This window comes from Amorphotheca resinae (genome assembly GCF_003019875.1).
Source record: "Amorphotheca resinae ATCC 22711 unplaced genomic scaffold M430scaffold_8, whole genome shotgun sequence".
NCBI classification, from domain to species: domain Eukaryota; kingdom Fungi; phylum Ascomycota; class Leotiomycetes; order Helotiales; family Amorphothecaceae; genus Amorphotheca; species Amorphotheca resinae.
In genome coordinates this window covers 814,461-829,510 of record NW_020194478.1, presented here as the reverse complement: position 1 = coordinate 829,510, position 15,050 = coordinate 814,461, and the positions used below count along the sequence as shown (strand labels likewise).

The 15,050-nt window shown below is 47.4% G+C and overlaps 6 protein-coding genes across 6 annotated transcripts; 3 read left to right on the top strand and 3 right to left on the bottom strand.

The window, feature by feature from the left end:
- Positions 1-76: 76 nt before the first annotated feature.
- M430DRAFT_29038 (hypothetical protein) lies at positions 77-862 on the top strand (the record flags this gene model as incomplete). The annotated part of the gene is made up of 1 exon (XM_024865842.1): positions 77-862. One exon carries the CDS (start codon positions 77-79, stop codon positions 860-862), a length of 786 nt encoding a protein of 261 aa, XP_024719619.1.
- Positions 863-1,992: 1,130 nt separating this feature from the next.
- M430DRAFT_20332 (hypothetical protein) lies at positions 1,993-4,206 on the bottom strand (the record flags this gene model as incomplete). Its single annotated transcript, XM_024864277.1, has 2 exons — positions 1,993-2,498; positions 2,586-4,206. 2 exons carry the CDS (start codon positions 4,204-4,206, stop codon positions 1,993-1,995), a joined length of 2,127 nt encoding a protein of 708 aa, XP_024719618.1.
- A 1,030-nt stretch (positions 4,207-5,236) lies between these two features.
- On the top strand, positions 5,237-6,175 carry M430DRAFT_29036 (hypothetical protein; the record flags this gene model as incomplete). The annotated part of the gene is made up of 1 exon (XM_024865841.1): positions 5,237-6,175. One exon carries the CDS (start codon positions 5,237-5,239, stop codon positions 6,173-6,175), a length of 939 nt encoding a protein of 312 aa, XP_024719617.1.
- Positions 6,176-7,491: 1,316 nt separating this feature from the next.
- M430DRAFT_104742 (hypothetical protein) lies at positions 7,492-8,286 on the bottom strand (the record flags this gene model as incomplete). Its single annotated transcript, XM_024860950.1, has 3 exons — positions 7,492-7,551; positions 7,606-7,796; positions 7,977-8,286. Coding segments are annotated over 3 exons (561 nt in total), but the record flags the coding sequence as incomplete, so codon positions are not given.
- A 1,498-nt stretch (positions 8,287-9,784) lies between these two features.
- Positions 9,785-11,635, top strand: M430DRAFT_67641 (hypothetical protein; the record flags this gene model as incomplete). Its single annotated transcript, XM_024869299.1, has 2 exons — positions 9,785-10,697; positions 10,860-11,635. The coding sequence occupies 2 exons, from the start codon at positions 9,785-9,787 to the stop codon at positions 11,549-11,551; spliced, it is 1,605 nt and encodes a 534-aa protein (XP_024719615.1). The 3' UTR covers positions 11,552-11,635.
- A 551-nt stretch (positions 11,636-12,186) lies between these two features.
- M430DRAFT_123637 (hypothetical protein) lies at positions 12,187-14,423 on the bottom strand. The gene is made up of 3 exons (XM_024861885.1): positions 13,935-14,423; positions 12,419-13,888; positions 12,187-12,357 (listed from the first exon to the last, which is right to left on the bottom strand). Exons 1-3 carry the CDS (start codon positions 14,226-14,228, stop codon positions 12,313-12,315), a joined length of 1,809 nt encoding a protein of 602 aa, XP_024719614.1. The 5' UTR covers positions 14,229-14,423; the 3' UTR covers positions 12,187-12,312.
- Positions 14,424-15,050: the final 627 nt, after the last annotated feature.

Here is a 15,050-nt window from a genome sequence, read left to right as displayed (position 1 = left end):
TCCTCTAAAGAGGAACTTGGGCATCTAGTTATAGTAATGCCCTTTTGTACTGATGGTACGCGCAGAACTATAGAAAATGGCCGAAATCCCTCAGCAATGCGTCTTCTACACTGACGACGTCTTCTGTTGCCCTGTCAGCAATCTCCGGCTAGCCAGCCCGCTTCAGGTAGTGGAGGAACGGGTCCTAGACTTCTTTGTCCAAAACCGCCTTGATTTTGTTCTACAGCCCGCGTTATTGTTACCAGAGGACCTAGCCGCTACTATCGCCAGGACGGACTTCGTCGCCGCTCTCGAGCTACGGCTGCCGTCCCTGAATCTCCATGCCAGAGAGTTTTTCATACCACATGCGAATCGACTGGATGTGGCTATTGAGCTGGAGGAACAGGAGGTGAGAGATTGGGGCTTTACTTACAGTGGTCATGGTGTCATTTACGATTGTCCCTGCCCTCGTCATTGTCGATATTATGTAGCTTTTATGAGGAGACCTGTGGGACCCGTCGATGGAGGAGCAGCACCACCCAATCCGGGGGTACTACCCCAAAGGAGTTTGGGCCAAATGCCATCCCGAGGATTACCCCAAGGGCCGTCATTACTTTTTCAAGGACCAGTGCAACAAAGGTCATTACCCCAAGAGCCATTACCCCAAGAGCCGTTATTACAACCTCAGCGACCATTGCAACAAAGTCCATTACCACCCCAAAGACCATCGTTTCTCCCAAGGCCACCACAACAAAGGCCATTACTCCGAAGGCCATTACCCCAAGAACCAATAGCCCCAAGGCCATTACCACCTCAAAGGCCATCGTTTCTCCCAAAGCGACCACAAAAGAGTGATCCGAAGAACCAGAAGGGCGGCAGTTAGAAAATGAATTGAGAGGAGCAGAAGATGATGGAAGTGAAGCGGAAGGAAGGGGAAAGTCTTGGTCTACCGCTATTCTACCTTTCATTGTCTTTGGCTGTACACTCCTGAAGTTTGATAGCAAGCGTAGCCATTCTTTCAAGGAATTGTTTCTGCCGTCCAAGTTTGGTTACTATCCATCAGTGTTCAACATGTGGTCCTGTGGGCGCCACTGATTTAGAGAAAGCGAGAACGAAAACGGAATTGGCACCACGCGTCAGCTTCAACCCAAGTTCCATTATTATTAATGGTTTGAGAATACTGTGAATCCCTTATGTGAAGCGTTGAAAACGTCTTCGGGACACGCACGATGTATATATATACCATTTTCAGGGAGTGGACCGAAACCAAGAAGCATTACTCAAGAGCGTCACCCCGACGTCAAATAACATCTTATAATAGCACTTCTGCTATTCCAGCACACAACTTCTCCTATCATCTTCTTCTATCTACTATAATATAACAGTTTGATAAACGTAGAAAGCCTTTAATTATAGCTGATCTGGATTCACGATGTAGACAAGAGCCATCAACCACACGGTTCCCACCTAAAGATAGCCTTCACACTTTACAACATCCAAGTATCACTCTCCTTTGGCCACAGACTCTTTAGATTTCGAGATTTTCCAACTCTCTCCGCTGTCATCATCACAGATCTTTTCTCTTCTGCTTGCTCTCTTCAATGGCCTTCACCTAGGTCCTGGGTTCCAGAATTGTCATCATATCACTGCTGATGAATAGAAGGCAAGTGGTACTTGGTAGAAGCTCCCGCTCAAGATAGGGACATCAAATGCTGAGAACCGGTGAGAATGGAAGAAATTGATTTGAACACATCACACGTGATGGACGAATAGCCCCAGAAAAAGCTTGGATTCTATTCAAATCTTCTAATCTCAGCCGCCTGACGCTTGTTCTCTTGTTCTCCGTGCAGGACAATCTACCGATCCAATCCACACTTGGAGCTCTTAGGTCTTTTTGCACAAGTGTCACAATGATGTGGTGCACAACTGTCCTCCTTGCACACCTCATCCTTAACCGTCCTGATACATTAATATGCGCAGCATCTGACTAACGAGTCGGATGGGAGGGCGTCATTAGGGAAGGACACAGTGAGCTCCTGCACGCTCGCGGTTTTGCTCGTCATCAATTGTCTTCACATGTTTGGCGGAAAACTTCGAAGTCTTCTTTCGTTCACCGGAACTAATACCGAGTGAAGACCCAGAGGAAGAAGTGGATCCAACGCGAGGTAAAGCATTCGGATGTGCCTTGACAACACTCTTGTGAAGAGTCTCTTGTTTTGCATTTGTCTGTTCTAAGGATGGAGAGGTTCCCTCCGAGGCGTGATGCGACCACTGGGTATCTTGGTTCTTGATAGGATGGCTTACTGTAGCCCTAGAAGCATCGATTTCAGCATCATGAAATAATGTCGAGGTGAGGTGTGGGTCAAATGCTGAACTATCTAGAAGCGGAGAATACCAATCCGCAGCTGGCTTTCTGGAAACCACATCTATTAGCTCATGTACGTAAACTCCAGATTTAACACGAGGCAGTAGCCTGGCTTTTGGGGGAATTCCGGAATATGGAGGTCCGGATGGGACTACTGGCGAAATTTAAGAAGAAGGCGTCAATCCATTTGAATCTAAACTTGATGAATTGATAGTCATGGGGATATTCTTTTGCGACATACTCCAGGACCACCGGTGTATCGAAGCTGTTTCGTTCTTCGAATCAAGTCCGTCTTCTTTGCCACTTTCTGGTGATTCGAACAGTGGCTTTCCAGGCGCTGTCTCCGAATTTGTGCTTGAAGATGAATTATTCAAAGCCTTGCCTTCTTCTATCATGTAGGTTGTACTTTGTGGAGGATCTCCTGGCTTCCAGATAACCTCATGTGCAGTACTCTCGCAGGGAGCTAGTGATAAGGCTTTTGCACTTCTCTCAGCAGTTGACACAACTTGAAGATCGTTCACGTAGTATTTCCGTGTTGCAGTAGTCGTCTGGACTTCAGCGACCGTGATAGTAGTTTTAACGGGTGATGCTGTCTTGGGAACGAGGCCTTTCCTGGTGAAAGTAAGCGCTCGCGTTACTTTCGCCGTCGAAGAAATATTAATTGAGAAATGAGCACCGAGACATTTGTGAGGTCGAGAGTTCCGTTCCATATTTGTTCCAGTTGGTTCAGTGATAGAATCGATGCCTTTTCTGGTGACTGGGCACTCAGAGGGGCACCTATCATGTGCTTGACTTCTTGAACATGCCGAACCTATGTGGGGACCATTTGTGGATGCCATAGTATCGGCGATATTGCTGGCCTCTGAATCCCCATTTCCTTCACTTGCTCGATGCAATGTAGTTATCGTAGGAGTTCGCAGAGGTTTGGGACCTACCTTGCGGAGCGCCAGCTTTTCTTGAATGGTGGGGGCAATATTGTGATCTAAGGAACCGCGTGTGAAGGTTGAGCTTCGAGAGCGCTGGCTTAGGTTAGGACTCATAGGTTCCGACGCGGCAGATCTTGCTAGCAAAGTTGATGTAAGGCATATTTGATGTGTGCCACTCTCCACGGAACTCCATCTTCTCGAGACGACTGGGAGCATCATTCGTCTATACATCTTGGCTTTTCCTCGACTAAATTGTCTTGTCCTAAATGTACCAGTGTGCCCCCTGCAAGCCCTGCAGAGCTCCTTTTGACCTTTCAAGGCTGTTGGGGCGACTGGACATCCAGGAACGTACAAACGAGGGCGATATTCGTATGAACGGGATTTTGCGCTTCTGTGTCCTCGTTTCGTGGAGTGAAGCACCCTCCCATGTCCCATTGTCTTTGCACTCTTGGGTATCGGCACCATTGATAAGCTAAAAGAGTTCTTTCTGCGGGATCGGGAGGGAGGATTTCCATCGTCGGTCTGGAATGAGGGCGGTGTAAGATGCCCGCTGCTGCTTATACTGAGCGGACTTTGACCTGTCTCTGGAGAATAGAGGGATCCTCCTGAAGAACCGGAACCTGTGTCGTTTATTGATAGGTTATCTAATTGCGATGCAGTTCGTGTAATTTGAGTTGTGGGACCATCGCTCAGTAGCAGGGGAGAGCGTATTGGACTGTCATCTGGAGGTAATTGGCAGGCAGCTGAGAGTTCGACCGGGCGTGTGTTTAGAAAGGGGATCGATGGTGTCGTCCTCTCGGAGATGCAAGTTCTAGTTATCGAAAGATAGTTTACATGAGAATTTAGGATGATGCTTTTGTCGGTTGGAGATCGAGATCTCTGGGTTAGAGGTGCTTTGCTTTGACAAGCCAAGGGGATTTCGGAGTTTGAAGACATCGTAGGAAACATAGGATACGGGAAATAGATAGAAAAGAAAAGAATGACGGTACGCCGAGTCATCAAAGACCATCGGAATACTCCGAGAAACTTCGAAACGTATGAGCTACTCCCTAACCTGAAGGGAGACCACTTGGTAATTAATATAAGGAAGTTGCGGAGATGAAAACGTTTCCACAACAGCCAAAGTCATAACGGTTTCGGTTTTCACCAGGCCACCAAACAGTCGACGTTACTTCAATGGAAGATTCATTCTCATACTGAAGGGTTTCGCACACGACAAATTGTTCCTACCTTACCTTAGCTGGATTGACGAAAATGTTGTTTGCGACAATCCGTCGGGTCAAAAATTATTTTCCTGAAATATTATCTATCTAATCACGTGCACCGCCCCTTTTCCTACCCCTTTTTTAGACGATACATCACCCTAAGTCAAACTGGACAGTTGCTTCTTTCTTTTCCCTTTACTCAACCCCCCATCGATCTCCATTCTCAAACTTAATTTATAAATACATATAGTTTTCTACTGCCTCATACGTTATTTGTTCCAACCTACCATTGTAACTATGTCTCAGCGATGCTTGTTCCAATAATCAATCCACGGTGTGGAACACTCGAAAGAATGCTCGTATTTGCATGACAAGGATCTCTTCTCTATTGCAAAAAGCCAATTGTCGTCGAGACTGGGGGACTTCTCACTTGAAATTGAAGCGTGGAAATGTAAAAGAAAGAGCTGAGAGTTGGAAATGACGGGAACTTGTCAAAGTACCTAGGAATGTTCTAATTCTTTTTAATATCTTATCTTCTGATACTTCGTAAAGATTTTCTATTCTATTTGCCTTCAATTATGCAGTTTGTATTCTAGTGAGAATGACAAGAAGGGGCGATTAGACTTCGTTTCGAAAGACGTTCTTTCCGCCTGGGTTATAAAAGCTTCCGGGCGAAATAACCCTCCGATTTCCAAATAGCCCACTGACACTAGATACACATTATTCCAACTCGAGATACATGGTTGGTATACAAAATTGCCATGGATACGGGTACATCTGTATTACCAACTCCCAGAATGACACCAATCAGTCCGCAGAACTTTACTCCCAGTCCAAAGGACCTTACACCAAGAATGAATGAACCGAGTAACTTCACACCGACAGAGAATTCGCAGGCCAACTTTATGCAAACAATGAATCAGCAGAGAAGCTTCATACCAGCCATGAATCCACAGAAATCCTTCTCTACTCCAGTTACGACCCTACCGGATTGCGGTGTCGACTGTCCCAACGCCGTGACAGAGCAGATCCTCCTCAACATCATTGATGGCTCCTACCGAGACTGGGACAGAATTGCTCGAGACTGCGGCGAACGCAAAGAGGCTGTTATTAATCGCTGGAATCGGTTGGTCGACGAAAGGGAAAACATAGCCGAAAATACTGCAAAGGAAAAAAGTGCCGAGGAAGCCCAGGCAGATGTCAGACTACTCTTGTGCTTTCTTGGCCTCAGATATGTGTCCCCTAGTGCAATATTGGATCATAAGGGCGTCCATATGGCAGATGTAAAAAGGAGATGGCACGAGAGGACTGCGGCAAAGAAGAGGAAGAGAGCTGAGATGGCGAGTTCTGGACCGGTTGATGTGTTTCAGGGTTCTGAGAACACTGTAAACCAGCCGAGTACCATGGGTATGGATATGAATTGGTTTTCCAGAGCTGGAAGAGTAGTGGTCCCAAGTGGAAGCGTTGCCGCGCAAGGGCAGAGTAATCAGCTGGGACACGGCGATACGCAGGTGCATGGGCAAGGATATGTCCACATCGCGTCGTACGGAAACATGCAACAATTTGGAAATATGCGTCACTACGGAAATATGCAACAGCATGCAAGTATACAACAATCTGGAAACGTCAATCAGTACAGAAACATGCACGTCGATGGTGGGATGGATTGGTCTTATAAGACGAGGAGAGGCGGGCCATGAGTGTTATGGTTATGGACTCTAGGAGGAGCAATTCGATTATGAAACGTTGAGAGGTGGTTACAGGTTTCGGGGAGGGTATTGGATGGAGACTTCAAGACTTGATACAAAGAAATCCTCAACTGAAGGCGAAAGGGGGTCTCCATCTATAATCCAAAAGCTATTCGAGACCACAGAAACCACCATAGGTTCTCTTGAATTGTTATCCAACATTCTTCATGGCCGCGTTTGTTGCACCGTGATTTCATACTGCCATTCACGCTGATACCTAGCCATACCTCTACATTTATTCAGATGTGCGAGGTGAAAATGAAGCTGCCGAATAGAGATGGAGACTTATGGAAGCTCAAGCGTGATTCAAAGCGTTTTCCCGACAACCTATATCCTACGACCCCGGACAGAGGGATGACGGTCCTTTAGCAATTGAAGGCCTACCGAAATCTACCTCGTACAGCTGATCCTGAAGAAATGCGAAGGGACAACGAAGGAGTCGTGCACCACGTAGAGAATCTCCCAATCTGCCGCTTAGAGATTAGGATTGATTGCAAATCAATATACTGGTTGTATAAAGATGAGAGTAGTGTTCCTGTTGACGACCAAGTTTGTAACTTTGTAACTTTCCACTGGGACGCCAACTTGGAGGTAGAATATTAAACTCAATTGCTGTTTCAACAGAGAAAGGCTCAAGAAGGTTAGTCCAACGCAGTGTAATATTGTCTCTTTCAAAGAGGCCCATAAAATACACGCCCCTGTAAGGGCATATTACGAAGAAGGTTCAGAAGCAATTCATCATCTGCTTCTCGATCAATATGATCATTCAAGCGTATACCCGGTCTATTCAGGTAGTCACGTAATATCTCGATCCTCTCGGCCTCTCTCAACTGCTGAATAGGGTCAGGTGCAACAACACCACGGAGCAATAATTCGTCCAGGTGATCTTGGGCCGTCTGAACCATTCTTGGCAATCTCGGTGGCCGATGCTCGGCATCCAATCGAGCACCAACAAGAAACAGAGGGTCGAGAGCCTGTCTGATTCTGGCATTCTCCATATGTTGTTCTAGTCCTTCAATCCCGCCTTGATCTAGGAGGCCATCCTCTTGCAAAAATGGATTACGGTGACGAGGCTGAAATAGCTGAGGGTGATTGACGGGAAGCCCGTGATCGATGGGAAACTCGCGATTGATGGGAAACTCGTGATGAATGGGAAGCCTATGATTGATGGGAGGCCCGTGATTGATGGGAAACTCGCGATTGAAGGGGAGTCTGTCATTAATGTCAACCTCGATTGCCGCAAGATTGGGCTGATCGGGCCAGTAAGAACAACGACATGTCTTCCACTTCGCTCCACACGTATAGCAGAAATGAGCCCCGCACACGCACTGTGATAATTAGCTTTTTGTCAAGAGAGGCGTGTAGAGGAGAGCTGAGCTTACTATCATATGATTGCACCCATCTATACGTTCTACAATCTGTCCACAAGCCTTGCATCTTTTCCAGTTGTTCTCCGTTGCTGTCTCGAGTGCTCGTTGTAAGTTTGTGTCAGCGGGGCAGTCACCATAATGAGCTGCTCCCTTGCATATAGTACAAGTGATAGTTCCACAACTCGAGCAAGTAAGGTTATCATCTTTTCTGACGGTGTCCTCCTGTAATTTACCATGGTCTTTACAAGCTCGATTTGGACAATATGCCTGATATCTCCGTCCGCAGCGTGGGCAATCTTCCTGAACGACTTCTATGCGAGCGGTCCCAGGATAACCTAGGCAGTTCGGACTGGCGCAGCGTTTTCGGAATTTGGCTCCGCAACCAACGCAAAGCGTAGCGGGTTTTCTTGTTTCTATTGGCTTCAAAAATGCTGAGCACGTCTTGTTTGAACAATAAGTGCGATTAGGCGTATCGCGTTCTTCTTTGGTCCTCTTGAAATCATCTATTAATTCTGCAGTCAAGAACTTCCGTACAGATTCGAGAGTAATGGGTTGGCCGCAACATTTTGGCGGGAACATTGACTGATCTTTTATCGCGTGTGTGAATAATGCAGTGCTGCAGTCCTGGCAGTATTCATGACTGCAAGAGGCCTGCACCAACTCCGTGATCGGGAATTGATCTTGACAAGCCATGCATGTGTGCGGTCCATCATCTGCTGTTGCTTCTGTTGAACCGGGGCCTTTCGGCCCTTTCCTTTTTGAAGCAGTTGTGGAGGACTCCGCCACAATAGGAGGTGGCCTCTTTGCTGCTGTCACTGATGATTCGGGAGTAATATGCGTCCGTGACCTCTGAACCTTCTGCATAGATAGGGGTTGGATTTTCCGTGGTTCAGCTGCATTGGCTTGACGTGGAGTATCGTCGTTTGCAACGTATTCTCCAACCCTTCCCTGACTAGGATGAAGTCGTTCTTCAACGTGCCCTAGAACGCCTTGGTTAGAGAATAACATGGCGAGTCGTCTATCTGCGGCTTCCTGCGCTCGTCTGTCCTCGAAGAGAAGTTGTGCGATCAGAGCGACAGTGCGCTCATCTGTGTTTGTATCAACCATTTTTGAAGAGGAAGCTATCCCTATTATATGGGGTGAGTAAGTAAATCAGTGTGGTGAAGGATTGAGGAGGGAAACCGTAAGCCAGATTTGATAGTTGTTTTATAATTCAGCATCGAACTCAATTCTCGCATATTCATTCACAGCTGTTAGTCACCGATGATATGTCTAGGTAGTTATTCAGATGAGTCTTGCCGCGAAAACGCTTTCTTGCTCAATCATTTCCTGCTTCAACGCTCTATGCCGGGGTAAAGACTACCACCCTACATTTGGCAAATGCTCTGGGATATTGCTCAACCTTGAATGTCACATCTCGTTCATTTGACGGCCCCGGCGATGATGTCCTTTGTCAATGTTCTAAGCTTATGTCGACAGCTAAATAGACTTTAAAGGGCAAACCTCCGTCATCGTTTTACTTCAGCTGGTAGAAAGCTTGAGCACCTCGGACTTGAGCAGCATACACGAGTTGATGGAGGAATCAGTATCCACCTCAGATCTCTCGTCAAAGCATAACGCTATAGCAGGCAAGTTGGGGTAAAAGAAGCGTGGCCGAATCAAGCAGGAAATGCCTACAGAATGTGACTCGTCTGTGGTTGCAGCGCTGAACATCTGCCCAGTACAGTCCTTCCAAAAGCCATGCTTGCAAGGCCCAGTGCTATGCTGGCAGAACATGGAGATTGTGTAAACGGTTCTGTAGATATTGCTGAAGCTGTCATTAAAGACTCTGCTTGGACATGGCAAGGTTTCTGTGGTTCAGTTGGTCAACTTTGATCCTGCCGACTAGCAGGTTCATTTTGAAGGGCCCAGGCCGAGTGAAACACCTAGTTCGTGAGGCTTTACTTCCTCTTGGCAAAGTCGTAATATAATATCTCCATCTGAAAGTCACATTCCGATGCTTCCTTTTCCTTCTCCTTTTCTTGTAGTTGCTGCGCGAGTTTCTGTTCGCATAGCTCTTGGAGTTCGTTTGCGCCAGAATCAATGAAAACCCAGCGCTGTTAGCCGCCGGAATTTAGCCGAAAAGCGTCAAATCCTTCAACTTTATGTCGCAAACATATACTCACTGCCTCCCTTATGGCATTCGCATACCATGGCAGAACCTACTCCCAGCGATGGAGATGAATACACTCGGCTACATATAACACCTCTAACGCCCTCTCTTCTCCCCACGATTCTCTCACAATCCCTCCTCCCTATCGCCCGGAACATCAGCTACCACTCTATCCAAACCTTCCCGGAACGCGCATACGGCTTCCTGGAGCTGCCGAAAGAGGAAGCCTCTAAATTAAAAAAGAAACTTAACGGCGCTATTCTCAAAGGCACGAAAATCCGCATTGAATCCGCACGGCCACAAAATATACCTGTCCCCGAAGAGCCAGAGCCAGAGAAGCCGAAGAAGGAGCGGGGCAAAAAGAGGAAGAGGGATGAGACTATACCTGCTGTTGAGATTGGGGAAAGGAATGTGAAGAGGGGCTGGACGGTTCCCGTTTCTAAAGTAGGGAAAAAGGATGACAAAAAGGAGAAGAAGACCAAGTCAAAGTATACCTCTGGGAAGGAGTGTCTATTCAAGACGGTGGTACCGCCAAATAAGGTGGACTTGACGGAGAAGAGGAAGAAAAAGAAGAAGGGAAAGGGGCCGGAAGAGGTCGTTGTGCATGAGTTTGAAAAGACCGTGAAACATGCCAGTTTCTTGAGGGCTCCAAAAGTAGAGGGGAAGGCGAAAACAGCCAGTGAGTATGTGGAGGGGAAAGGATGGGTAGATGAGGATGGGAACCTGGTTGAGGAGGTTGTTATAAAGCGGAAATCCGATAAAGCCGCAAACCCTATCGAGAAAGATGTTACGCCTGAGAGCTCATCGGAGGAAGACAGCTCGTCAGAAGATGATGGATCATCAGAGGGCGACAGCTCGTCAGAAGAGGATGAATCGTCGGAGGGTGATAGCCTATCAGAAGATGGAGCATCGAAGCCCCAGGAATTATCAAAGCCAGTGGATGAAGACTCGAGTGATACATCTGAGGACGAGAGCTCCGATGCCAGTTCATCAGAGGAAGATTTAGCTGCGGCCGAAGTGGAACCAGACTTACAACCAGCTCCTCCTGTCCAAAATGGCACTTCAAAATCAAGCTCTAGTTCATCGTCAGAGGAAGAGTCTGAATCTTCATCAGACTCTTCGGACTCCTCAGACTCAGACTCCGAATCTGATGCCGAACCTTCAGGGCAGGAGCCCCAGAAAACACCCCAATCAATTCTTAAGAACTCTGGAAACGCCAGCTCTCGACCGGTCTCATCCTCCGGTCTAACACTTACTATTCCTGAACCTACCGCCTTTGCAGCGCCCTCCGAACCCAAAGTTGTCCATCCCCTCGAAGCGCTTTACAAACGACCAGCCGCTACACCAGACTCCCAACGCCAGGCAACCGGATCTAACCCCTCCGAGCCATCATTCTCCTTCTTCGGGAATGATGAAGATGTGGAACCAGAAGAATCCGAAGCGCAGAATCAGGTATTGTTTACGCCGTACACTCAAAAGGAGTTTGAGTTCAGGGTCCAGAGATCGGCGGCTCCGACGCCAGATACGGCGCATGTGAATAAGAAGTTCGTGTGGCCTACTGATCAAACTGCTGACGACGAGGAAGAGGATTCTTCCCCTGTTAGCAAGATCAAAGGGAAAGGAGTTGCTACGGAGCACAAGGACGGCGAAGGCGATGCAAAGGGAACAGAAGCAGAGAGTGAGTTCCAGAAATGGTTTTATGAGCATAGAGGGGAGGCGAACCGGGCGTGGAAGAAGAGGAGGAAGGCTGTTGCGAAGGAGAAAAGGCATAGGGAGAATAAGAAGAGGGGTGGCAGAGCTGCTTGATTTGTTTCTCCCCCTTTCGAAGTTGCATATCATGGCATCTGTTGAAATGATTGTCTACAGCGTGATTGATCACCGATACCCTACAATCTAGTTACTTTCCGCCTGCTTCTCGTTATAGGGCTCCAGTTTATCCTGCCGATTGGTGAGTGATTTCTTATATGAAAGACATCAAATAAAAATTAAAGTGATTCCTACACTCCCAATCCTCATCCATGACAAAAGTATCACGTGATCATCACACTCCCCATCCCCCCTTATTATCTAAACTATAGTCTATCAAATTCTATTATCTCGGATGAGGAAGGCCTTGCTCCCTCCCTCCATGACCATCCTCGAAATTGCATGCCAGTCTGAATTATCCCTTTTAGACTAACACAAGCAGATCTTTCTACCAAGTGGTGACGACTAGTACTTGTAGTACTTAATGTTTGATAGATGAGCGGGCTCGAACGATTGAGACTCTTGTCCACTCGCCAACCTTTTTTGGGCTAATTGACAGGTAAACAGAAGATGGAGATGGGTGCTGTCCACAGCTACAGCGGTTTGAAATCATGCCATAAAGAGGAAAGGCATCCACCGCGAAAACCGTTTCGAGAACGCTCACTTATTAATTACTGGCAAGTGATAAGTAATGTACTCGTGAGATGCAGGGCTCTGTTGAAACTCTTGTCTATTCATAAATCGCAGGAAGGATGTCCTGCTTTTTCCTTTACTCTCTATACAAACGCCAGCAAGACCAATGACAGATGATCCATGATTACTTATACATTCGGTGATAACAAATCGTACTTAACACATCGTTCGACCTAATATCGTCAGTGTTCCGTTACAAAAGGAGGAGAACCAGGGGGATGGGGGATAACTTACATCCTCAATACTGGCCTGCAAGAATTTCCTTGCCTCCAGCCCAGCCCACACTTTCAGCATGGAGAAATCACCCTTCCTCAGCATTCCACCACCGCTCTGTGTCCCAAGCTGTCTAAGAATAGGCAGCGCACTAGAAAGGAGATCGATATCCGGGTTCAAACTTCTGCCGATTCCCTCTAGTAACAGAATTGAGATAACCACATTTACAAAATCACCCTCCATCCGGACATGATGCTCCCTGACCATGCCAAGGACATCATTTAGGATGTCTCCAATCTTCATCTTTCCTAGCGCTAAGGTACGGCTCTTGACACCAAGCACAAGATGCTGCATCCTAAGAGCGAAAACTTCCTCATTCAGGACAGCTTCGGGTTGGCGACAGCGCTCACACATCAGGTGCCCGGCTTTATAGCCGTCAAATTCTGCTATGGCTTTGAAGAGATCGAGGAAGTTCTTGCGGTTTGTGTCGTTCAATTCTGTGACCAGTCCCGTATCAATAAAGATGAGTTGGGGCCGGAAGCCCTCTTTATCTATTTTCACTAATTCGGCTTCCCACGCTTTGATATCCTTCCTATGCCTATATGGGCGGAGGCGAGCAAGCACTTGTTCCGTGACATCGGGTTGTCGCTGTGGATCCTCGTCGTTTTTGAGTTTGCGGAATGGGAGATGAGGCTGAGAAGACTGGTAGAAGCGAACCATGATATTTCCTGGATGAAGGTCGGCGTGTACAAAGTTATCCAGCAAGAGCATCCTTAGAAATGCGTCGAGACCTTCATCAGCAATTTCGTGTTGAAATATGCCACCGCCATTTTCCATAAAATCAGAAAGTGGGATACCCTGGGCATATTCTTCTACCAAGACTTGTCGAGTTGTAAAAGCGGAGTAAGGGTACGGGAACCACGCTGTTGTTCGCTCTTTGAAGTTCTTCCTGAAGATCGTCAGGTTGGCGGCTTCAATTCGAAGGTCAAGTTGTAACCGCATCATTTCTCCAAACTGTCTGACTTCGTCTGGAAGCGAGAGCCACTCGATGGTTGGAATTGCATTCAAGACCGAGGCAAAGAATCCCATTATATTTAGATCTCGTCTGACCATTCTTTCCACTCCTGGGTGCAGAACCTTTATAGCAACGTATGAAGATGGTACCCGTTGAGGCGTGCTCTTGATCAAGGTATCGACATTCTTTCGTACATTATGTCGCAGACTAGATGGTTCGTCCAGCTCCGGATCTCCCGGTACAGCCAAGTCAGGTTTCAACTTCGCCCTGTATACTTGGGCAATAGCTCCTACTCCCAAAGGCTTCTCTTCAAACTCTTCAAATATATCCTCGAATGGTCTCCCATCAAATGCATTTTGTATGATCCGTTTTGTTTCGTGAAGGGGATGAGCCCGGGCATTCGAGTGAAGTTGGGACATGATTTCGCACATCTGAATTGGGAAGATATCTGACCGTGAGGCCGCCCATTGTCCCAGCTACAAAGCATCAGCGACATCCCAGTCCAAAATTTGATAGCCATACCTTAATAAAAGCCGGCCCAGCTCTCTCCATACTCTTCACCAAGAAAGAATACCACCATAGCGTGCCTGATCTCTCATTGCTCCTCCTCTTATCCCTCTTCCCAAACCAAATCACTGGGACTGTCACGAAAACCGGCACGAAGATAATGACCAGATGCAAGAACCTCAATCCCGTGCATAGGGGTTCCCAAACATACAGTTCCACGAACAACACCAAACTATGTCCGAGACGTCGAAGTCCATACACGTCGTCCCCTACTTTCTTCTTGATCTCGTCTCGGGATGCCTCAAGCATGCGCTCCTCGGCCGTTTGATCGCTACCTTCATTGTCTTCCCCCGCGAGTTGAACGAATACCGCAGGACTTAGACTGAGCGCCGCTGCCAATATCAAGCCTGGGCGCCGCGGGGGCTGTCTCCAAAATCGTCCTCCACTACCTCCGCCATAAAATCGCGCGCGGGGCTTAGTGGCGGACCGAATTCGGGGTGCTTGACGGAGGCATAGACGGCCTATGGCCAAGGGCGACCTCATCGTCCCTTGAAGATGGCTTCGTCAATTGTGTGGTTGTTATCGAAACTCCATTGGCAGTACGTTAGGTAGGATAAAAGGCAGCGCGTATGAGTTGAACAAGACGTGACGTCAGGCTTTACAACTCGGCATTCAGGCATGCGTGCATAAATTGTGCCGATATGTACCAAGGGTAGAGGACTCGAATATCAAGATGGAACGTTTCTAGAAGGGGGTTCGCAGAGTCTTGAACCATATTGTCCTTGAGGCTTACGGAGGTATCTATAGATAAGGTACCTTAGGCATGCATATAGTTTTTGAAGATATAGTAGGGAATCTCTCTTTGAGGAATATTTAATCACTTTACCCAGACTAAAACAGTACATGAAGGCTCTTGGGAGTAATACTGCACCAAGCTACAACGTTGCCCTCATAGGTAGCTCTCTCTAATGGACTCCGGGTTTAATATCTTGAATCAGAATTGCTACTCGCCCAGAGTGAAGCTCTGGCACATTCCAACCCTTGTCCAAAGGGTTCCAAGTTCCAGCAGTCCGCGATCCAGCAATCAGCGCCCTTCCCCAGGTCTACATGAACGGCTGGCACCCTTGACCT

Bases quoted from the DNA above. Each gene is read 5' to 3' on its own strand.
- M430DRAFT_123637 (XM_024861885.1), bottom strand. From the start codon at position 14,228: ATGCTTGAGGCATCCCGAGACGAGATCAAGAAGAAAGTAGGGGACGAC. The intron at 13,889-13,934 runs GTATGGCTATCA...GATGCTTTGTAG, and splicing joins CTGGGCCGGCTTTTATTAAG to CTGGGACAATGGGCGGCCTC. The intron at 12,358-12,418 runs GTAAGTTATCCC...TGACGATATTAG, and splicing joins TGCAGGCCAGTATTGAGGAT to GTCGAACGATGTGTTAAGTA.